Below are 24,514 nucleotides of genomic sequence, written 5' to 3' on the forward strand. Positions count from 1 at the left end.
CCTCATCACCTTCCTCTCCCGCCCATTTTCTTAGCTCCACTCACTCCTGTAGTTCAAATTCATTATTCTTTGTCTCACAAGGGTAACTTCCCACGCCCCACCCATCTCTACTCATCATTTCCTTCATGCCCTCGCTCCCTTTTCATGCTTTTCTTATTTGTTGCTGAGCCTTTCCAACCGATATCTCATACTCTCCTCAGTGTTTTTCGGTCCCTTCCTTCCCTCTATCAATCAAACATTTATAGAGCGCAGCAGATCACGCCTGAGGGCTTCGAGGTGCTAGAGCTGCATGTTGCTGCGTGGCGGCGTTCTGATCATTCAAACATCCAGCTCTTTAGTTCTCTTCTGAATGCTGGAACGATGGTGCGGTCCTGAGGTGCAGGGGGAGGCTGTTCCAGGCCTTGGCTGCCAGGTACTAGAAGGAGAGCCCTCTGCTGTTCGCTCATCTGATCCGTGGGGTGACTGAGGGGGATGCTGATCGCACATTCTGGTCGGTTGGTAGAAGGTCAGACGTTTGTTGATGTATGCTTGTCCTTCATTGTGCAGGGCCTTGTAGACACGGGTCAGGATCTTTAACTAGCTTCTCTTCTGAATCAGGAGCCAGTGTAGCTTTTTGAGATGGGGTGTGATGTGGGTCCTTCTGAGGCGGTCGAGTATGAGTCTTGCTGCTGAATTCTGTATTGTCTGGAGTCTCTTCAGCAGGTGTGCAGTTATTCCTAGCAGGGCATGTTTCCGTAGTCCAGTCTGCTGGTGATGATGGTCTGCGTGACGGTCATACACACCTTTCTTCTCCCTCCTTCCTTTACTCCAGTGTAGCTTTCCTTTCTTCCCACTGTACTCCCTGATTAAATGTCTCTGGAGATTGACTCAAATTTAGCCTAGCCACCACCACACCACAGAGGACAGCCAGGCCATTACAGGATGGTGACAAACCTCTGCAAGGGAGCAGAGGGCTACCAAAATGTTAATGCCTGTCTCTAGGAGGTGTCTATGTAGAAGTAGCTGCCAGACCCTGGGATGCAGTCTACTGTCACAAGACCTCTGGCAGGTGCACCCTAGCCTGAGCAATCGCTGCACTCTGCCCCTCTGGTGGTGCATGAGTGAGGGGGAACTTATTTATATACAGTTTTATGAAGTGCGAAACAGGCCCCTTTCGGTGTTAAATTGTTAAAGCACTGACGTATGAGTTCTTCAAAGATATCCAAAACCTACCAGGTAGGCTTACTGAAAAATAAATCATGTAGCAAGTAGGTGAAGACCACAAGGTCAATAAAAATAAAAATGAATCTGACCTTGTGTAGTGTAACTGATGCTCAGGTATAGGACTCCAATGCCCTTGGGACCAGTTCGCGCTATATAAAACTGCAACTAAGGTGGGCAAAACATACAGTACACCCAACCAGCAAGTTGGTGCCAGAGGACGAAGAAAGACAAGACATGGGATGACTCCTTGTGCAAAAAACGTGTCCTGATAGGCATCAATGAACCTTACTCGAGAAGGGCAGAGAAGAAAAGTTTGGTAATCCTCTGCATGTATGGGATCAGAGCAGAGGAACCCAGATATTTAAGTCCCTAGGGACAGGTGAAATACCTAGCATTACCCTTGCAATGGAGCATGCTGCACAGCATCGCAGCCTCAGGGAAACATTTTGGTGAAAGGTGGTAAGAATTATTGGTATGCTCTCCGAGGCTAGGGGAAGGAAATGAGAGGTTCTCGCCAGCCTGGTTCTACCAGGGTTTACCGTAGTCTTCATCCTTATATGCTCTGAATTAGACAGCTTTCATTTTAGCATGGCAGGGCGCTTGTTGATGCTGGGGTAGGGTTCGGAGATCTTTTTCCCTGCCCTTAATCAGCTCACCAGGGACCAGGACAAGAGTTTGGGTGGCGAAGTCCATCCCCTCAGGATTAATGAACAGCATATTTTAATATTCAAAGGAAATATCAAAGAGTTGGTCAAGTGTTTGTAGCGGAAACCAAATTGTCGTATGTGTCGTAACTAAATTTGCACACCGTACAAACATATTTTATTAGAATAATACAAACACTGCAGTCCACTTTAGTTTGCATATTTCTACTATCCATCTCATTTCTATGACCAACACCTATATAATCGAAGCATAGAGCTACAAAATATTGAATTACCAGCAGACAACTACCATGTTCAGTTGTAAAATGTGCGTTACAGTTTTACTATTCAGCATATTGCAATGAAATCTTGAAAATATTCTGCCTAAACTCAATATTTCAATCCTACATGGACACTGGGTGAATATAATTGGCCTTTAGTAGGCCATCGCTCTCTTCTTTCTCATTCCTTTTCTATCACGTCTCTTCCTCTCCTTCAAGTCCTTTCTCTCACCTTAGTTTTTTCTTTGTCATAACTTTTTCCTATCAAAGCAAACACAAGGAGATGATGTACAGTCCCAAGATGCTTGTTTCAGGTCCAGGGAAGACATGGTTTCGCAGTTCAGGCTGGACTGTTCCCATGAGGCACAGGGTCAAGACTGATTTGCCTATAGCTGTGTCTGAACTGGGGTGGCAAAGTGAGCTAAAGAACGATGATGGATTCAACCCGGATCTGTGACTGGGAGTGAGTGTCTGAAAAGTTTCAGTGCTCCGGCCATCATCTCCTTGTGTTTGCTTTGTTTGCCTTAAGTTGGCAAGTATTGTCCAGACGTGAGTCTCTTGCTCACTTTGCCACTTGATTCAAGCTGGCCTGGCTGATGAAGGGTGTTTCCCAGAAACCGGTCCCAGGATGCGTGTTTCCGGTTCAGGGAAGGCCTGGCTTGGAAGCTCGGGCTGGACTATTCCCATGAGGCACAGGGTCAAGACTGATTTGCATATAGCTGGGTCTGAACTGAGGTGGCGAAGTGAGCTAAAGAATGATGACGGATTCAACCCAGATTGGTGACTGGGGGTGAGAGTCTGAAAAGTTTCAGAGCTCCGTCCATCATCTCATTGTGTTTGTTTTGTTCACCCTAAGTTGGCAGGGTATGCCCAGGCGTGGGTCTCTTGCTCACTTTGCCACTGGATACAAGCTAGCCTGGCTGATGAAGGGTGTTACCCAGAAACCGGTCCCAGGATGCTTGTTTCCGGTTCAGAGAAGACCTGGCTTTGCAGTTTGGGCTGGATTGTTCCCATGAGGCACAGGGTCAAGACTGATTTGCATTTAGCTGGGTCTGAACTGAGGTGGCAAAGTGGGCTAAAGAATGATGATGGATTTAATCCAGATCTGTGACTGGGGGCGAGTTTCTTAAAAGTTTCAGTGCTCTGTCCACTATCATCTCCTTGTGTGTTGCTAAGAAGGTTTCTGAGTGGACTTGTGTTTGCTTTATAACTTTTTCCTATACCAGAGTCTCATTTGTCCCTCGGCCTTCAATTTAATCATGTGCATTTCACCTTGTTCTTTGAGACTCTTCCCATTCTGTCTTGCCTTTGCTTTTTTCAAATGCTCTTTATCTCCCCTTCCAACACAAGTTCACTTCATGTTGGGGATATTTAGCCTCTTTTGTACGAATGTTATACCAATGGGCACAATTTTAAACATTTAATCTTCAAAGCTATAAGAAATATTTTTTGCACAGTATTAGTCAACATTGGGATGAATAAGTGAAGACTGAATATTACTGCATTAAAGAAGTCAAAACAAGAAGCTTAACAGAAAAGAGAAGGATGAAAGTCCATAAATCAATTTCTGAAGTTAGTATGAAAGTGGAGTTGGTGAGGAGCTGACCCAACATGGATAATGAATTAATATAGTGTAGTTGATACATACCTCAAAGGGTAACACTGGTTTAATTGATGAAGTGACTTACAAATCTTTTCTAAAGATTGTCAAGTTGATGGAAATACACGAGGACATCTATGTGGTCAAGTGGACAGGCATGGATAAATGGACAATCAATACATGGATTATTAGATAACAGATATACTGAGAATACAGTAGAAGGATTCATGGTTAGGTGATTGCCTTGATAGATTGATACATGATTTATTTACTGCAGATCACATCACTGCAGAATAACGTGTTTTGATCGACACATGGGTGATTGGTGGCAAGGATAGGCCCATGCTGAAGATCTGCCAAACAATCGTTTTCTTCACTTGGCAAAAGCTGTGTGATTGCCAGCCAGCAGGTTCGCACACTTCAGATAAGATCAGTCCTCAAGGTCCACTTTTGCATGACTTGTCCTCTTTTGCACAACTTTTAGAATTTGCAGGCTATAGAATCGACTCATCTGCTCCTTCACATGTGTCGTCATTCAGGTCTGAAACAGGTAAGAAAGAAGTGAATCAATCAAGGATTCTTTCTTCATAGTGGCCAAAAAGAGCTATTTAAGAAAGGGCCTCAGTTTGTTGCTGCAACACTTTGTGTAACCACTTAGGCATGCTTGGATCAGACAGGTTAATGATTAATTTTCAAATACTTTAGGGGAAGGTTCATTATCAGAATTACCATATAGCTGTAGATATTCCGCGCTAGAAATCACAGGCACACGTATTGCATTTCCAGTCCCTTGCTGTTGAAACGCCTGAAGACTTGTCAGAGCAGAATTGGTGGCAGGTCTTTCTCTTTTCTGACAGCCAAACCATGGAATGGTCTGCCAATTCTGTTTCACAGATTACAAATCCTTCTAGAAACAACGGTAACTTTGGTTGTTATCTGCCTCTCTTACCGTCTAATTTGCCTGTCATTTGCAGTCAGTGCTTCTTAGCAGATGGATGCCCTCTGGTATCACTGTTTGGGCTTCACAGATCTCAGCCTTTCATTCAGATGTTAGCGTGGCAGAATGTGCGAATGAGGCAAGGCAATTGTCATTTTCTTCCCCCCACCCCTGGAAAAACCAATGGGGCTTTCAATACTTTCAAAGTTACATTTCAAGAGCTATGCCTTTTTGGAAAGGTCCCAGTCAGGCGATCATTTTCATTAACTAATGTGCCTATTAGGGATCTTTCTTACCTACCCAAGGCAATGCTGTTGGGCACTAGACAAAAAGAGCTGATCCTTCCTTAAATTGTGGATTTTTGTATATCAGTATATATTTTGTGTGTAAATCTGACACAATCACATAACCTGCCAGGGAAGTGGGAGGGTGCATGTACATCTGCGGCGGCACTACATGCTACAAATAGATGCTTACAGGGTAAGTAACACACTCCATTCGCTCCATGTGTTAGTTGCAGATACACATGCTATGCATAGACTAAAAAGCAGTACTCCTCTCGCGTTGGCTCTAGACATTAGATGGTGCAGATGTTTGAAATAATGACAGTAGAACTGTTTGTCCTACAAAAGACTGGTACCTGGCCTGAACATCAACACAATGATGTTTTGTGAATGTGTATGGATTTGACCAAGTAGCTGCCATACAAATGTCAGCTAAGGGGATGTTTCCCAAGAACTCCATTGCAACACCTGTTCCTCATAAAGTGTGCTTGTGGAATGGTAGGTAATGTTCTTTTGGCATTAATATAACAAATTTGGATACATTTCCCAATTCATCTTGAAATTCCTGCTTCGGAGATGGATTTACCTTTTCTTGGATTTGAGAAATACACAAAAAGTTGTTGTATTTTCCTAAAAGGGTAAGTTCCCCCAAAGTAATACACGAGTGCCCTTTTAACATAGAGTGCATAAAGAGATCTTTCTGCCACAGTGTCAGGCTAATAGAAGAAAACTGGTATGTCAAGTGTTTGATTCAAATGAAAGGGAGAGGTAACCTTTGGTAGAAATGTAGGACTTGTACGAAGACGTACGTAAGACTGAAAAACTTTAAGGTACGGCTCATCTTAGTTAGAGGATGAAGTTCACTAACTCTTCTTAGGGAAGTTATACCCACAACGAAAGCTACCTTCCAAGAGAGGAACTGCTGAGGACACGAATGCAGTGGTTCAAAAGGTGTGGACATTAGTCTTGTAAGAAAGATGTTTAAATTCCACTATGGTACTGGTGGTGTGCATGATGGAATAATTCTTTTTAACCCTTCCATAAAAGCTTAAACAATGGGTATACGAAAAACTGACTGATGTGTACGGTTTTGAGGTAAGCCGCAATGGCTACAGGGTGCAGTCGTATGGAAGTGTAAGCGGAGCATAACTTCTGAAGTTGTGGCAGGTAGCAAACTCTCTGCTGTACCATAGGTGAACAAGGGTCTATATGCTATGCTTTTCAATAGTGTAAAAATGCTTCCACTTGGCTGCATAGCAAGCTCTAGTGGTTGGACATCTTGCCTGCTTTAGAATATCCATGCATTCAGGAGGCAATTGTAAGTATCCAAAATCTGCAACTTTAGGAGCCAGATTGTCAGGTTGAGCTGTATGGGGTGTGGATTCTGACCCTGCCCTTGCTGTTAGTAAGTAGATCCGGTATGTTGGGGAGTTTCTCATGAGATAAATAACTATAATAGTGTAATGAACCAGAGCTAACGCACCTAGGTGGGAGCTATGAGAATCATCTTGAGAGATGTTTGTTTGAGTTTCCTGACCAGATGTGGAATGAGTGGGAGAGACGGAAAACCATATGCAAATATCCCTAACCAGTTCATCCAAAGAGCATTGCCCATGGACTTTGGATGCTGGTATCTGGAGACAAAGTTTTGGTATTTTGCGTTTTCCACGGTGCGAACTAGATCTACCTCCAGTGTCCCCCACAATGGAAGTAACAGCGGAAGACTCGGATGTGGAGTTCCCACTCATGGACATGTTGCTGTGCCTGCTTAGCAGGTCCGCCATTGAATTGTCCACATCCAAAAGATACTCCACCAGGAAGTGGATGTGATGGCAAATAGCCCAGCGCCTAATAGTCTGTGCGTCCCTCCTTGTTTTTGATGTAGTACATTGCCACCATATTGTCTGACCTGAGAAGAACAGACTTTCTGGATATGTTGGGGAGGCAGGATTTCAGAGTCAACTGAATTGCTATAAGCTCCAGGAAATTGATGTGGAGTTTTTGTTGAAGCGCAGTCCAGTGGCCCTGGAGTGTGATGTTATCCAATTGTGTGCTCCATCCTATGAGTGATGCATCAGTGGTGATAGTCACTTGGGGTACTGGGTCCTAAAAGGGTCTGCCTTTGATGACATTCTGTGTGCCCCACCAGGTTCAAAGATTGATAGACCCTGGCCAAAATTAACACTAAATCCTCCAAATCGCCTCCCGCTCGTGACCTATGAGATGCTAGACACTCCTGAAATTGGGCGCATGTGTAATCTAGCATGGGAAACTGTGGCTATGCAAGAGGCCATCATGCCCAGAAGGCGCATGACCGTCCAGACTGGCAGGTGATGATGTGGCTGAAAAAGGACCAGTTGGTTCAGGAGATTAAGAACCCTATGTGAATTGGGATATGCCGTGGCTGAGATGGAATTGAGGATTGCTCCCAAATAGGGTTGTATTTGAAGAGGCTGTAAATGGGATTTGGTGATATTTATTGTGGACCCCAATTTGTGTAACAGGTTGACATGGATCTGCGTGTCTTGCAGGCAACTCTGTGTGTTTGAACTCTTGATCAGCCAATCATCGAGGTATGGGAAGACCTGACATTGTTGTGTCTTCTTAAACATGCTGCCACCACTGCAAGACATTTGGTAAACACTCTTGGGGCTGTTGTCACCCCAAATGGCAGAACTTTGAACTGGTAATGATGGCTGCTTACCAAAAACACGAGGTACCGGCAATGTGCCGGGTTAATCAGTATATGAAAGTATGCATCCTTTAGATGAAGCGCTGTCCTAAAGTTTCCTCCCTGTAGCAGTGGTGTTACATCCTGTAATGTTACCATGTGAAACTGTTCAGACAGAATGTAAAGATTGAGAGGTCATAGATCCAGTACTGTTTTTTTTACCCACCAATCAATATTCTCTTTAATTAAGACTGCAACAACATTAACCTGCAGCCCTTCTCAACTTGGGTGATGATATTGTTTCTTTTATGGTTTAAAATAAATAAATAACACATTTATCTCTTTGTACATTTCATATTTGTTACCCAGGACATTTTGAGGGGGCTAGCCTTATACATTTTCTACATTGAGAACCCTCTCATCTTTGAAATCAAGTAAGTCGCAAACCCAGCATGCATACCAAATGTTTACTTACCAGACCCCCAAAATTGCTTCTGGTCCCCTCTCTGGATCACCTCCAGCATTTCAAACATTTTTGGATATAAAAAGCCCCTTTCTTATATCTAATAAATTGCTCATATTGTAAGGCAGGCAGTCAAGTTCAGTGATTTAAGGCTTGGATGGAACTTTCTGCCCGACATCCTGAAAAGCAGAACCCCTTGATTAGCCAACCCCAATTTATTTTTTTTAATCTCCCCATCAGCTTGTGGTCCAAACAAGATGAGCAACTGAAAGGTAGCTCTGACATTTTTTGCTGAGCATTTAGTGTAAAAGAAGTAAGTCTGAGTCAAGATAAACGCCTAATAGAGAAAGCATGGCAGATATATGCAGTGGCTAGGTCAGTCGTATCCTAAGCAACCCCAATCTAGCTATCTGAAAATATCCCTCCATCTTTAATTATCTCCAAGAAATCCTCTCTTGGGGAGAATTTTGAGGAACTGGTACATGGAATACTAGACAGACCTATCATAAGGTCTTAAGAGGTGAGAAGAACTGGCAACCATGACAATGCAGCTTAAGTCTCACAAAGCTTATTGATGAAATAGATCCAACGTCTGCTCTATTTCCTCAGAGCATTTCAAGAGGTAACACCCACAGCATTCTATATCCTCTTTGCTGGAGCTAGTACTAGAGAATCAGTTGGTACTATCTCGCTGACAAACGTTGGATCTTAGTTTGCAGAGCTGAGGTTTATTTTCAAAATTTTTTCCCAGCCACCATTTTACTGGACATATGCCTCAGCATATTTTTTGACGAGGTGGAACAGAAGACTGATCCACTGCCACTATGTGCTTAGGAGGTTAGCCCTTTGTGGAGAGCTAAATTCACAAGAGGGACTGCCAGGACATCATCCTCAGCGGGCATAAATAACATTGACTAGTGTTGGAGGTGATGTTAATGGCTTGGCAAGGAAGGAGACACTGTAGAAGAGAGAGAGCCACCCAACGTTGAAATGTCTCTCCATGTCGAGTGGTGTCTCAACATGGTCCCTGAATGCTCCAAGCCTTTTGATGTCGATATATGGGAATGTCTCGACATTGAATGCTTCCATGTTGAACGATGTTCTAATGGGTCTCTTAACATCGTCCGCATCAATGTCGGCCAAGAGTGGGACTGCTGGTGACTTTGAGATACTGAAGTGACAGAGTCTGACAACGATACATCGTTGTAGAGAAGGATATGTGTTTAGTTTACGGGAGAGGAGACCTGTTGAGGAGGGAGATTCACAGAGGTTGTTAGCATGGTTTTGTTATGCGGTGGAGGTTTACTGTTCATCTTGTTTATGTTCCAATTAACAAAGGGGAGACTGGGTAGGCATTGAATCGTGTTGCGATTGGGGGCGGGTAACCCTACAATATATGACTGATGTATGTGTTTTTATAGAATTGCAGAAACCCCTGACGAAGGTTATTTAAGAACCGTAATGCATTGGGTGCGATATATTTGTGATGATTGGGAGAATCTGAGATTTCTTAAATGTCCATGAGTAGGCCTGGATGGGCAACTCTGTGATAAATAAATAAGCAAAAGCATATTGAAATCTCATACCTTTGACGTGATGGATTAATCTGGAAAACGAAGTGAGAAATAAATGGATAAAAAATTTGATTACCATGGCTTAAGAGTATTAATGAATACCAAAGTGTACAAGGCTGTGCAACCCGTTTGGAATTCGCAACCTCGTGGATTACCAGTTGTTCATGTGTTATATGTTCAAGTGCTAAAGGAATGGAGCACTTCTGGATGCTGCACGCCAAATCTGAGGAAACGACAAAAGGAACTGTAAAAGTTTAAAACGAGGGTGTGCTTCGGAACTTATCGGATATGAATCAATGGAATAGCTTTTTATTTGCAGTTATCATTGTTTTAGTTTTTAATGACATGCAACTGAATGTATGGGGTTTACTTTAAATGCAGTTGGGTGTAGCGATTTCGTTTGAAATAAAGCTGGGTTCAGGAGTTCAACAAGGGGTGGGTCACTAACACACGTGCTAGATTACAATTGGTTCACAGGAGGGGAGGTCTATTTATTTAAATTCACTCAGTTCATATTGAGAGTTATGGCGCACACTGGGAGGATTGTGTTTGGCGAATTTGATATAGCAGGTACGAATGAGGGAAACAGTTGAAGAAAATTCTGAGAGGGTGAGGTTATAGAAGTTTGGGAGTAGGTTGTGGAATTAAGGGCACTTATGTTAAAACGAAAAAACTGGGGTGAGCACGAATGCTGACAACAATACATCGTTGTGGTGAAGCATATGTGTTTAGTTTATGGGAAAGGAGACCTGTTGAGGAGGGAGATTCACAGAGTTTATTAGCATGGTTTTGTTACGCGGTGGAGGTTTACAGTTCATCTTGTTTATGTTCCAATTAACGAAGGGGAGACTGGGTAGGCATTGAATCGTGTTGCGATTGGGGGCGAGGAACCATACAATATATGACTGATGTATGTGTTTTTATAGAATTGCAGATACCCCTGACGAAGGTTATTTAAGAACCGAAATGAATTGGGTGCAATATATTCGTGATGATTGGGAGAATCTGAGATTTCTTAAATGTCCATGAGTAGGCCTGGATGGGCAACTCTGTGATAAATAAATACGCAAAAGCCTATTGAAATCTCATACCTTTGACGTGATGGATTAATCTGGAAAACGAAGTGAGAAATAAATGGATAAAAAATTTGATTACCATGGCTTAAGAGTATTAATGAATACCAAAGTGTACAAGGCTGTGCAACCCGTTTGGAATTCGCAACCCCGTGGATTACCAGTTGTTCATGTGTTATATGTTCAAGTGCTAAAGGAATGGAGCACTTCTGGGTGCTGCACGCCAAATCTGAGGAAACGACAAAAGGAACTGTAAAAGTTTAAAACGAGGGTGTGCTTCGGAACATTAATCTAGTGACAGAGGTTGTGCCATATTAGGGAGAACATGTGGTAAACTACCCCTTTTTCTCCATGGCAGATGCTTGAAGCTGAAGGAGGCAATCTCCAGTCAATATCACCATTTGTAGACCTATGGTTGACAAATTCCGTGTCCCACAGCCTCCAACAAATATCACAGTCTTTAATGGAGTGAGAGTCAGGAAGACAGACCACACAAACATGATGGTCATCATTCCTTCACATCTTCCCTCCACAAAGTGGACATTTATCAAAAAGAGCTGATTGCTTGGGGTAGTAGGGACATGAAAACACATAGGAAACCAACATTGGCAAAGCCCATGCGTTTGGCTGCCAGCCATTTGGCCTTCTCAAAGCTTGTTTTGCTATGGTTTTTATGAAACATTGTTGAGAGCTGCCAGACCCCTGCCAACAATAGAAAAAAGCAAAAAATGTTTTGGTCTCAAAAAGCACACATTGCTTTAGTAGTCCCTGGCACTGTGGGGTTCTACTTTGTATGGATATGTGCTCCGTGTGAAAGAGCCAAAATGGTGTCATTCACAGGGAAGCTAGTCAATGGCTGAAGCAGGCTGACCCACTGCACCATGCGGTATGCAGCAGTGGCCGGAAGAAAAATGTGAATAAGGCTATAACAGAGCAAGTGTTAAAAAGAGGGCTGGCTAAAAGTCACGAAGTATAAATATCTTACATAATGATTCTTAATAAAAAATCAAACGCACCTACTGCCAGACCTGAAAAGGGTGATGAAACCCTTTTTTCTACAGAAAAATGCTTTAAAACAACCACAACACCTAAAGATTTCAAACAGAAACTGAAATCCCTGAAAAAGTGGTGATTTTGGACAATAACAGCTTAATAAAAAGCAGAGTTCTGAGCAGGATCTTCTTCACAAAGCAAAAAGACACATAATGCCTGTCAACCAGCTTGGCATGCTGGTATAGTGCAATTTCCAATATTTTTAGAGAGCATAGTCTCTTTTTCACTATGTGTAGTGTTCTTATTAGGGGGTATCATCCCTGCTTTCTTTTACTCAACTGTGCACTCTTTTCCTGAGTAGTGTTTCAGTCAAGAGCACTGAATGTATAGTAAATTGGCTAAATTATATATATAAAAAGAAAGGAACATAGTATATTCGGGCACGTTTTTTATTAATTTGGAAAACAAAAACAAGTTCTTGAGAAGTTGTATTCCAGGATCTCACACATACGTGGAGATGTGCTACCTTTTATCAACATCAGATGGAAAGATGTTTTAATCTGCACATAATACATTCTCACCTTTCAAGGCAGCATCTATCTCTGGCTCCTCCTCCTCATCTACCTTCTTCAGTACAAGAGCAAAGAAAATTGCAAACCCCACAACCTAAGGAGAGAGTGAGAGAAAGCAACAGCAATAGCGATGAAGAATTCATTAGAAATGAACATGTCATGGAATGGCTCCATATTATGGTATACATTCAATTAGTTCCCTATTAATTTGTATTCAGTATTTTAGATGCTATACTTTTATTTAGTGGGAACACATCATAACCTTTATCTGTATAGGCACTAAAGTACGATTAACTGTAGAAGAGGTCTCGCTCTTTTAGCAACATGGCTGAGGTTAAGTAAACCTAAATTCTTAGGGAACAGGAATAGGGTATTTAAGTGTCTATGAAATCCAAGCATTTATACATGAAATTATTAGCTAGGTTATCTAAAAAATAAATAAAAAATAAGCGCCTCCACTTCGGCTAGGTCTAATTAAATATGTAGATTATGTGCGCCTACTAAGAAAGACAGGCAAATGAATCATTGCTGAATATAGGTTGCACAATCCTCTGCAGCAAACAATCTGGCACACAATAATACAAAAAACGACCCTCAGGAACGTAACTCTGAATCAGTAAATACTCAAATGGCACCATACATGATGCAGATTAAAGAACGCCTAAATATCACCTTGTGTACCAACATTTCAACTGCTGTGAACCATAACCCATGTGTAGTCAATAGAATGGTCATCCTCATCGGTACTACACACACCTTAAGAGGCTGAAGAACGAAGATGCTTTGGAAGAGGGACAGTGCCATAGAGACAATCCAGCGGATGGAGCTCTGCTTGCCGTACTTGAAGCCATACATCATTGTGAAGTAAGTGGACACTCCGCTCATGGAGAGCAGGAGAGCCCAGCCCACAAATATGAACCACCAGGGCAGCGGCTTCTTCTTGGGGGCCCGCTTCGGAGAGGAGCCACTCCTGATTCATGAAAAGCAGAAGAGAAGCACTGTTTGAGAGATGAACTATTAAAACCAACCATGGGAGAGCAATACCAGAGCACAGTAATACAAATACTCTTCCACAGTCACCAGCTATAGCCAACACCCAATAGCTCTCTCAACTCCCCTCGTTTCTACCCATCTTTTTTCTTTTTTCCTTTTTTTTATTAAACCTTTTTATTTGCAAAAATAAACTTGGTGGTCGATACATACAGGGATTGCAGTTGGTACAGTTTTGCCTTTACAGATTCTTATACAAATATATCACAGCTGGTGTCATAGCATACAAGATGTTAGCAATGCATGAATCAATTAAGGTGTTAATGGTTCGTCAAGGGAAGGGACAAGGGGAGGTTCACACAGATTGCCACAGTACTCATTCCATTTTGACCAAACTGCAACCCACTTCCGGGGGCAACCTCAGGCCACATAGACTGTCTTTTCATGTAGCATGCACCAGTCCATGTCCTTCTTCCGGGCACTGAGCGTTGGAGGTGTTACCGCTCCCCATAGGCGTGCGATTTTACGTTTTGTAATTGCATGTCCCAGCATCACCCTCAGTCTGCCTTTTGCGGACAGATCTGTGGGTTCCCAAATGTTCAAAAGGCACCTCTTAACTTCGAGCTGCAATTCCACCCCCCAGACAGCACGTGTTCAGTTCCCGCTTCCAGTAGGCTTGTATTAGAGGGCACTCCCACAGTATGTGAAGGAACGTCCCCACCTTCCCACACTGTCTCCTACAGAGCCTGTCCTCACTCCTGCCCATCAATACCAATCGGGTGCCAGAGATATAGACTCTGTGTAAAATTTTCAATTGTATCAGTCTCAATTTTGCTGATATTGCTACTTCTTTGGGAGAGTGCTTCTCTCCATTCTTCGTCGTCGATCTCAAGACCGTCTGTCTCCCACTTTCTCCTAAGTGCAAGCAGGGGGTCTGGGGGTGTGGTGTATACGTTTTTTATATGTGAGGGAGATGGCCTTTTCTGGGAGGTGGCTATCCAAGAGTTTGTCCTCAAGGGGGAGGACTCCGGGAGCCGCGTTCCGGGTGGAGTGTTTGCCTGGAGGGAGTGCCTGACCTGCATATATCGAAAGTACTCCGTTTGTGCTAAGTCGTATGTGTGCTGAAGCGAGGCGAATGTCACCATCCCATTGGGTCCCCATAGGTCTTTTATATGAGAGATCCCTATCAGGTCCCAATTGCGAAACCCTTTTGTGCGACCCAATGTACCCAGCTTTTCGGAGACCCAGCGGGGGGTCGCAAATGTAAGTTTGTCGGCCCATCCTAGTTTGCGATGAACAATGTGCCAGAGTTGGACAGAATGCCTTGTAAGCCCCGTGAGGGGATACCTGCTGGGTTTAGAATAGAGTGCAGCCTCAAAGTTCCCAACCGGAAGGAGCCACCTGTCCATCCTGTAACCGGGATCATCCCCACCACAATACGTGCCCTGGTTTATGGCAGAAAGGTGTGCTGCCCAGTAGTATTTCCGAATGTCCGGAAGTGCTATTCCCCCGTCGTACCATCCCAGTGTAAGTTTCTGGAGTGATATCTGAGGCGCTCCGGCCCATAAAAGGTCTCTTTGGGTGGCCTCAAGGTCCGAAAAATACATTTGCGGGACTAAGTCTGGGTAGTTTTGGAGGGTATATAAGAAACGCGGTAGCGCCATCATCTTGAAAATCTACCCATCTTTAATGCTTCCCCTCCCACCCCACATGGACTAGATGCATTTCTCTTTTACAACTCTCTGTTGCTTTGTAGGCATGTTGTGCTATATAAGTCACACAAACATACATATTTTGCACATCTTAGGCTGTCCATAAGTATTAAGTAAAGTCTTTAACTCTGAGACTTGCTGTTTCACATAGGGTAAAGCTCATCCATTGACTTTTACATATATAATATGAGAGCAGGCTTTTGTGCCTAATTTCAGGAAGTACTAAAACATAAATTAAAAAACACACTGTAAATACTAAGACAATTATGCTATTGGTGGTTGTGAAAAGGGGATTAAAGACAGGAGTGTGTGCTGTTAAAATCATTCTTTTTTTACTTCCACGTCTCTGCAGCCAATGAATTTGGTAATAACATCCGAGTCTCCAATTATAAATTATACTAAATAAACTAATCATTTGCCTCAGGCGTTTATTACAAGCGTAGGATCATAACCTGAAGATTTTCCAATGTGTTACACTTTTTCTTTACACTGTGTATGCAATGAACAAAGATTGTGTAAATATTTGAAATCTATATAACACAACTGTCCAATATCTGACTTTTAAAAAGACTATGAAGAAAGGGACTAAAGTTAGAATAAGTATCAACATTAATTATTTTACATGGAGTTACAATTTTCTAAGATGGTCCTAAACACAAAAAAGCACTCTTTTAAAATAGTGAGTTTATCAGTCCATTTAGACGTATTCCTTTGAGTTAACTGGTCCCTCAAATTAAATAGAAGACCACTGGTCTATGGAAGAGTTTCATTCTGTTGAGGAAAATACATCTAAGCTATCTATTTCTAACATGTCTGTCAGTTCTAGCACTGCATGCGTCTGTGAGACCTAATGACCAGTTTGTAGCCTGAGATCTATCCCTGTGGGTACATTTAGTTTCCCATGCTAAGACTCAGTCAATTCCCCGAATCATAGGATGGAAAAATACATTTTCTCACTGGCCGATTGAATTACCTCTCTGGGCTTTCGACCTGAGATAGGGCGTAAAATAAGCAGCTTCATGCAGCCCGTAATCAGCATTGTGACTGAAGGTGTTGTGCTGGTGTTTGGCTCAGTCTCTGAAAGAGGTGAAAATGATCTCAGTACAAGAGAATCCATAGTCACAGAAGTCTAATGAAGTCTTGATTTTTCCTAAATGTGAATCACCTCACAGTGAGCTGTTACAGTCTGATGAGATCTTGCATTTTCCTTTCTTGTAGACTGGCAAACTGGGAAGTGTTGCAAGCCACAGTGTGATACGTAGCCTTTAATGGATTGTTTCCAAAGCTATTATCATTTTGCAGGTAATGAAGGAAACATTTTTTTCTCATACAAACTATGGGCCAGACGCACTTGTCAATTCAGCTTTAGTGACCGTAAACATGCTTTATCAGTTTTACTAATCCTGTTTTAGGAGTTGGAAAATCTTTTCTGACTCCTACAATGAGACTGTGAATGGATACCAATTTGGCGTGTTTTAGGCGTCCTTTCCAAATACTGAATCGATTTGCTGTGAACCAATGTTTTGTGACTGAATTTCGGTTGCAAAGCTATGAAAAGTTATCAAGACGTCAAAGCAGATGGTAAATCATTAAGACAGGGGTTTCCTTTGGACCACTAGGAGAATTTAAAAAAAGTTTATTAGGGAACAGACAGTGGTCTACGGGACCACTGCCAACTCTCGAGCACATAAAAAAAGCTTTTTTTTTAATACAACCCCTAAAACAGACTGCATCGAAAAAAGTTTCCTTTTTTTACAATAAATCACAGACATTGTGGTTTGCTGACCTCAGCAAGCATTTAAAGTCACACTGATTTTTGGAGATGATATAGGATACACAGGTGTGTGGGACCTAAATGACAAACTGATGTCCAGCAAACAAAATCTGGTGAGCAGGGGGAGATGCCATTACCTTACACTACCTTAGCCTATTTATTCCAACTCCTATTATTTAAATATGGAGAACTCTGGTTATAAATGTGACCAAATTACTATAACTTGCAATGTTAATGAAAGGTGCTATGATAACCATTAGCTTAGATTTAAGAGGCATGTTACCCGTTTATATAAGAGAACCATGATCATTGTTTCTTTTCAATGGCCTTTGAAATGATGGTGGTATTACATTAAAATTATGATACCTGGAGCTGCAGGGTGGCTTTACCTTGCATGTGACTGAAGTAGTGGGACAGATTTTTCCAGGACATGTAAAAATTCCTGCAACTGATCCACAGTTTGATCATATTGGCCCTGATCTGGAAACTCCTGTGGTCCCAGCCTCTGGAGGTCGCTGGAAATCTTCTGCAACTTTTGGAATGTGAAATTCCCACAAAAAATGTCATGCAGCTCTTCCTCTGATGAGAACTTATCAGGGACAGAGACCTTCTGAATCTCTATGTAAACAAGAGAAATGTTAGTTTAAAAGACATACATAACACAATATTATAACTGAAAAGATTGTAGCGATGAATACAGAGACACATTTCAAGGACAAATCTTAAAGTAGGCAAACTGTGTAGGGTTATACATGTATTTGATATAGTTCTGCAGGATGTATTGCAGGTCATCAATGATCATACATGATAAATATAAAAACGCACATCAAACAATATACAAATATAATCCGTTTATACCTATACATTACATTTCGTAGGCCACCCATATCACCATTTATCCTTTTTCAGTTTCTAGTCAAATAATATTGAAGATTTTAAACAGATAAACTAATATTCGAAAGAAAACCTTGTAGATGCAAACCTTGCAGTAACACCATGATATGAAGACGAATCAAGAACATGCTAACATTCCAGTAGAGAGAAATGGCTCAAAGAACCCACTTGCTTCTCCAGTGTCTCCCCAAAATTATGAAGATTGGTGGTGACCTACCTGGGGAAAAAAAATCGTATATGGATTTCCCCGAGTCTCGAAGGTTGAGCGTCATGGTTCTTCTCAAACAGAAGGAACTCGTACGAAACTCCAAGCCCTCTGGGCCAATATAACTGAAGAATATATTGTAGATGCAAAATTGTTTTTTACGAATGTAATTTTCAGAGCCATCATAGGCACCCTCCAAGGCTGACTCTTAGGAAAATGAGCTGCAGTGATTCAATGTGTGAACCTGCTGTTTCTGATTCATATTCACTGGCCCAGAATAGGAGCCCTTGTTTGCAGCTTTCTTCACCTTCTCCTCTGGCTTTGATCTCAAGAAGACAATCATGAATCCTCATTTGGTGAAAGTAAAGGAAATCTTTAAAAGGCTTGTGTTAATTCAATGGTACAAACCTGTTTTTGAACAAAAAGTCAGTTGGCAGAAGATTCAAGACCGACAAAGATGGAGATGGATTTTCTGATGGGATGCCTAAAGTTCCATTTCTACAATCAGCTTTTATTTGCTGTTTCTGTAAAACCTGTAGAGTTAAGTTCTGTTGCATGAACCAAGGGCCATTTCTCTGCATATTTAAATGGATATTGGCATATCTTGGCGAGGACAAGAAACAACGGCCAGATGGAGCAACAATGTTCATTAAGTACACAGAATTGAGATACCCAAAGAGAAATGTAGAATCCTGGTGTGGGGGCTGTAAAATACAAAAAATGTCAGTAGTTCTTGTAAGAAGTAGCACTCCAGAAAGAACAAGACATGACATACATGGAGATCAAAATGGGCAGAGGCATAAACTGGGTACCACGCAAAGAATATCGGGGAAAAACTGAAGTAGTTGGAGGGTGTATCTTCAGGTTTCTCACAAACTGGGATCCAAAAGGGTAAAACATCTGGAGCACATCTTTCAGGCAAATAATGGTAATATTATGCTGGAAGGAACAGAAGTCTGGAATAGGGGCTCTCGATCAAGGCAAATCCTGCAAAAAACCTTTGTGAAACAAAGCTTTCTAACTCTTCCAAGTAACATCCAGTGCACATTTGGAAGAATATGCATTACTATGGCTAAAGGTAGTATGTCTAAGAAAAAGAAAATCAATGTTTGCTAAAAAAAAAAAAGACTGTACAGAGAAGACTTGCGAGCATTCTCAGAACTGCAAATTGACATCAAAACAAGACACCCGGAACTATCTGAGGATATATCTGTGTCCAAAAAGAAACTCAGGTTCTAACAATGGCAAGATGGCCTGGATGAAGAAGCCTCACCTGTGCAAACAGAGATTTGAGCCAACAGCTTACCTTAAGACGCGATATATAGCCCATGAGAAGGCATCTTTCAAGGCCGATGAGATGTTTCCACTTGTCAAATTGAATATTGTGGAGACATATTAATTAAAATACAGATAATCCTAAAAGTGCAAACTGTAGCTGCAACTCATGTGGGGGTGGGGCTTGTACCCTATACTAGACTTGTGTACATTTGAATGCGCATAGTCTGAATATGTTATGGTGTTGCGTGTTTATCTAGGTTCCTGATCGATACTGCGACCTTATGCCCCTATTCGGCTATAAATCCATTTATTCCCTATATTGGCATAACCGTTCAAGTGCGATATTCAGAAAGTCATCTCTGGCCTCACACGAACAGAGCCACATTCCAGAATAGTTCTCTGCCACTTCCTTTGCAACCAATTAGTGCAATGACAGAGCAGAAGTCACTATCTGATATTCCTAGATTAACGCTCCGAGTTCTTCAACAAGATAAAAACTCAGCAAACCTGGAAATCCCCGCTTGCTGTGTTTTGATTAGTAATGGAACTCTAATGAGCAACTGATAGCTATCACTTCCTAGTGACATCTTTAATTGACGTCTTATGTCCAGCAAACTTGCGTCAAACCAGGCACCTGTCAGGTATAAATATTACCAACGTTGCCTTAAGCAATAGCCTGTTGCTGCAGCTGGTGTCCCATTGCTGTTGTATGCTGTATGCAGCCTGTTGCTGCAGCCTGCTGCCCCGCTGCTGTTGGTGAAGCTACTGATACCATTATCGCTGCTAAAGCGCGAACGATGGTGTGGTGAGCTTAGGAGCTGAACAGCCGTCCCTCTGCGAAGAGCCCAGCAGATGCCAAGCTGCCCGCGTACGCTGTCCCCCCTCCTCCTCCTCGACGCGCTGAAGAGAGACGCTGCCTTTCTTCTGCTGAGAAATCCAGCTCCAGCGTTTCTAGTCTGCCCTCGCGGGTGACTGGGATACCGAGTACCTCCTGAAGGAGATACCAGACCTCCATCATTCTATTCAGAGGTATGGTGTTGACTAAACCCTTAGATGAGAATTCTTGAAGCAAACCTTGGCAAAACCAACTTAACTTAAAGCTACTTACTTACTCTCCTTCCACGTGTTAGGCTTAGGTCAGGCACACTGGGGTAGGCTTAGTTAGAAGCACCAGTTGAGTATTTTAGCCTAATGTATATATGAATGTATATATGTTTTATTACTTTTAAACCATTGTATGGCTAAGAAACCATATCAATGCTTTTACAGTATTATTTCGCAATACTTATCTTACTGTACGTACTTTTTATCATAAGAAGTCTTGCAATTGTGGCAATACATTTCTCTTGTACGAGAAGAAAGACTGTTCAATAAATGTTAACCCTTTATTGACAAACGCCCGTCTCTCTATTCTCTACATATTGTGAAAGTAAACTGCACTAACCTGACTGAGTGAAATACCTGTCTATTGTTTCACACGACCCTAGAGATTGACTCTTAATCTGAGGAGCAAAGTTGTCATGTTGCACGGTTGTTGGAAAACTGAATCCCTTCTTGTCTGTGCCAGGGAAGCTGATCACTTCCTATGCAGAGAAGAAAGTTTCCAGTGACCTCTGAGCTAGTTGGTAACACACCCAATTAAGTTTAGCATAGTCAGTGGAGGCCTGGAAGATCCGCACTTCTACGTCGATACTACTGTTTATGTTATTCCAATGCGCAGGGCCTAGTGGGAAACTAGGAACTACACTACAATGGAAAACACATAAATCCCAAAAGCATCTAGGGCATGATTGTCATTCTTCCATACTTTATTACCCAGAGGTATCCATAGTCGCGGAGATCTTCCAGAAAAAAGCAGTCACTCTAAGGAATAAGATTAATAACAGAGTGACTAAGGGTCTAAGCGCAAACAGATTTTCAATGGTGGCTGTTCCAGAGAACTCCCGTAAAACAAAGTTGTAAAGCAACTAGGGAAAGGCAATCACTGGGCAGTCTGTCAGTCGTAGATTAATATAGCACAAAAATGCTCCCTTTTCGTTCTACACCCTTCAGTGCAATTCTTCCTTCCTCTTTCTTTGCCTTGATATTATTCCTCCTTCTGTTCTGTGGAGGATGTTTTCCCTACCGATGCTCACAGAGTGTGACTTTTCTTTTTTTAACCTTCACAATTATAATGAAATACAAATGTATTTTTCTTCCCATTTGTAGATCAAATATCGGCCATTTTAAAGTTTAAACGAAAAACAAAGTACATACGTTTTCTCCGTTAGTTACATCATTCCTTTACTAACACAGATGATTCACAGATATATTAAACAAGGATACGTGTATTACAGTCTAAAATGTAATACACTCTAAAAGAATATTTAATAGATTCTCCGTAGACGCACTATTTTGAAGTCACCAAATTCCATCATGTGAACATTGCCTCCATCTACGTTTTGGTTCTTTATAGGTAGAAAAGTTTCCAAAGGTCCATAAGTAAGCAATCATCTATAAATACATTTGGGGCACCTCCATTGAATTGTGCACACATTGTGTACAATTATTTTACTTCTGATCTGCCGTTGCTCTCGGAAAGTGACTACAATTCTGCAATGTGTACTTTTTTTCTGTGACTCCTCTAGATAGATCATATTGCAATATTTCATCCGATTTGTTTTGTAAAGCACTGCGTACCCCTACCAGTCGCCCCAGTGTACCCTGATGGGGTATAGGGAGCTGGCATGTGGAAGGAGCAGTTTGATTAGCGTCTGTGGCTATGATCTTCAAGCAAGTGGGTGATACTACCCAAAAGAGCCAATGGAATATCCTTAGTGGGGAGTCTTCTTTGAGACATAGTGGGCGATAGGCAGGTCTTAGGCATCTGACCAGGAATGTGTGATAGAGTGAACTTAAAGCATATCTCTGGATTTTCGTAGCTCATAGATAGTTAAAAGACCTTTAGTTATCTGCTCCTGAGAAGAGTTCAGACGTTAGGCGCTTGTGGATGTTGAGGAGGACAATTTGGACTCTCAGGTGAACATGGAGGGTATTTCTGAGAAACAAGTCATAGATGTGGAGAAACGGCCAGACAATTGTTTATGTGGCTGGTTGGATGGCAATTATTTATGAGCGTCTGGCATCCAGCCTCTGGATTGTCAGTAGTGCCATCTGAGTTAGTCATCAGGTACTGAATTGCGATATCTGTCCAATGAGGAGCCAGCCTCCAGTCTTAAGGATGGCAATTATTTCGTTGGAGATGCTCATTCCCAGTGTAGGGGAGCCTGGGCGTGTTGTTCTGGATCATTCACATTTTGAAAGGTCCCTTTATTGAGAGTCTGGTGTAGAGAGTGTTGTAGCGGTCTAGTCTGGCAGGGTACCCTGTAGCTGGTGAAGGTGGTTGTATGAGATCTTCATGGTTGCATTGACATGACGAGTAAATACTAAGAGGCTGTCAAACACCATACTCAATTTTGCATACATTTCAGACCCATGATTTAGGTTGCTTTGGTGCATCAGAGAGGTAGTGGAGGGGTGTGCTCTACTGAACAAAAGAGGCTGCCGGGCTTCAGGCTAATAAGGCAGAGACGTTTGACCATGCATTCAATTCTGGAATTGCTTTAGGCAGTTTCCATATGACATGAGTTTTAAGCTCACTCTTATAGTCCGAGGTAGATCTGCATTTCATCAGTGAGATGCAACTGTCTTCTAGGATGTGGGCCAAATTGGCCATGTAGGTGATGAAGAAAATCGGTGAGACGGTTGATCACTGAAGCACACACCAATTGATGTTGATGACTGCTAATACAAAGGATGCCAAGCTGATGTACTGTTTATGGTTGTACAGGAAAGTAGAAAACCATGGTCTGACAGTTCCACCCAATCTGGCGAGTGAAATAAGGCAGTTGATCACCACATTCAGTATCAAATGTTTCCGAGAGGTCTTCTAAGTATGGTTAGGTCCCTCTGCAAGATATGCATTATCAGGAGTCAGAGAGTTGACCAATGGCCAGGATTTGAAATGGGGAAAGGTTTCATGGGTCAAAATTACTTTTTTCATGAAAGGAAGGATTATTGCATGTCTGTGTTTGCGAAAAGCACCTCTTGTGGTAAGTGAGGTTTTTATGAGCTGGTGATGCAACAAGGGGAAATGGGGCTATGATGACACTGATAACCTTTCTGTTACGTATGTCTGTTGCACAGAAAATTAGAAGAGCTCTTAGAAATTTAGACAGTATGGGTTCAGATGTTGAAATGTTGCACAAGTGATGGTGTGCCAACTTTTTTAGTGCATTGATCTGAAGCAGAAATATTATGGCTGGAAAAAGCAATACTCCCAAAGCTCCTCAACCTATTCACTTTCATTAGGATGGATGAAATAATTGCAATGTTTTGTGGAAGAGGATTTCTTGGGTGGCTTAGATTAGAATAAGGAAAAGTCTTTGACGGGGTTCTCTGTGATGGAGCTGGCAGTGATGACAAAGAAGACTTAGTCTATTGATGCAAATACCAATGCCAAGGCCAATGCTGACAAGGAAACTGTAGACACGGAGAGCCAGTGATGTTGATTTATAATTGAACCTTTCACCCTCCCCCCTGTCTTACGTGACCTTTAATCAGAGCTGATTCTACCTCCGCCTCTTAAGGAGTAGAATAGTCACAGGCCTTTTTTTGTGAATTTTACTAGTGAAACCTTTCATAATTTCACATTCATCTGCATCTCTGCAGGATAAATCACGATCACGTGGATACTGAACATAAATGTTCTTTTTGCCCACATTTTTTGCAGTACTTAAAGAAAGAGTGATAGTGTAGTGAAGTAGCTCCGAGGCAGATGTGTATGTTATTTAGTTAGCGTATTTATAATCCTGAAATGGCCACACAACCTGAAATTTAGGTTTTGCTGACTGAAGAAGCCTGACAATCAATGAAACTATGAAAAACGCAAAAAGATAATAATTTTCTGAATTATCTTCAATTCAAGGAGAGGAAATTCCCAAGTTAAACTGTCCGAGCTGAAACTGAGGACTCCCTCGTCTGACATGACACGAGGTGAAAGAATCTAAAGGTGGCCGTCAGCAGGCTCGGACTGGCTTAAAGGGCAAAATGGCAGTGGAACACATGTATTCTGTCTCCCATATCTTGCAAAGCACTTGTACCGCACACAAGTTCAAACCTGCTCGATTTGCAACCTTTTAGGTCGCGCATTTGGGACCTCTCGTATATACTTTAGTATATACTTAGATGTGTATGCACTTTATGCGCTCTGGAGATCAGCCCTAGGACTTGTCTGCTTCCACTTAGGGACTTTTTTCTGTTCAACTGCCTCTATTTAACTGTCTTGATAGAAAACGACCAGTGAGGTCAGTAAAATACCAGAATTG

General features: G+C 42.0%; 1 protein-coding gene across 1 annotated transcript in view; it reads right to left on the minus strand.

Moving 5' to 3' along the window:
• Positions 1-2,008: 2,008 nt before the first annotated feature.
• LOC147677834 (polycystin-1-like protein 2) overlaps positions 2,009-24,514 on the minus strand; it is a 30,311-nt gene continuing 7,805 nt past the window's right edge. Inside the window, exons 2-5 of the mRNA XM_086946507.1 lie at positions 17,161-17,389; positions 13,052-13,265; positions 12,305-12,389; positions 2,009-4,269 (exon numbers count right to left, since the gene is read on the minus strand). Coding sequence (XP_086802633.1) covers positions 4,223-4,269; positions 12,305-12,389; positions 13,052-13,265; positions 17,161-17,389 — 575 coding nt within the window. The 3' untranslated portion in view covers positions 2,009-4,222. The remainder of the gene's footprint in view (positions 4,270-12,304; positions 12,390-13,051; positions 13,266-17,160; positions 17,390-24,514) is intronic.

Source organism: Lissotriton vulgaris, chromosome 12 (assembly GCF_964263255.1).
Source record: "Lissotriton vulgaris chromosome 12, aLisVul1.2, whole genome shotgun sequence".
Classification (NCBI taxonomy): domain Eukaryota; kingdom Metazoa; phylum Chordata; class Amphibia; order Caudata; family Salamandridae; genus Lissotriton; species Lissotriton vulgaris.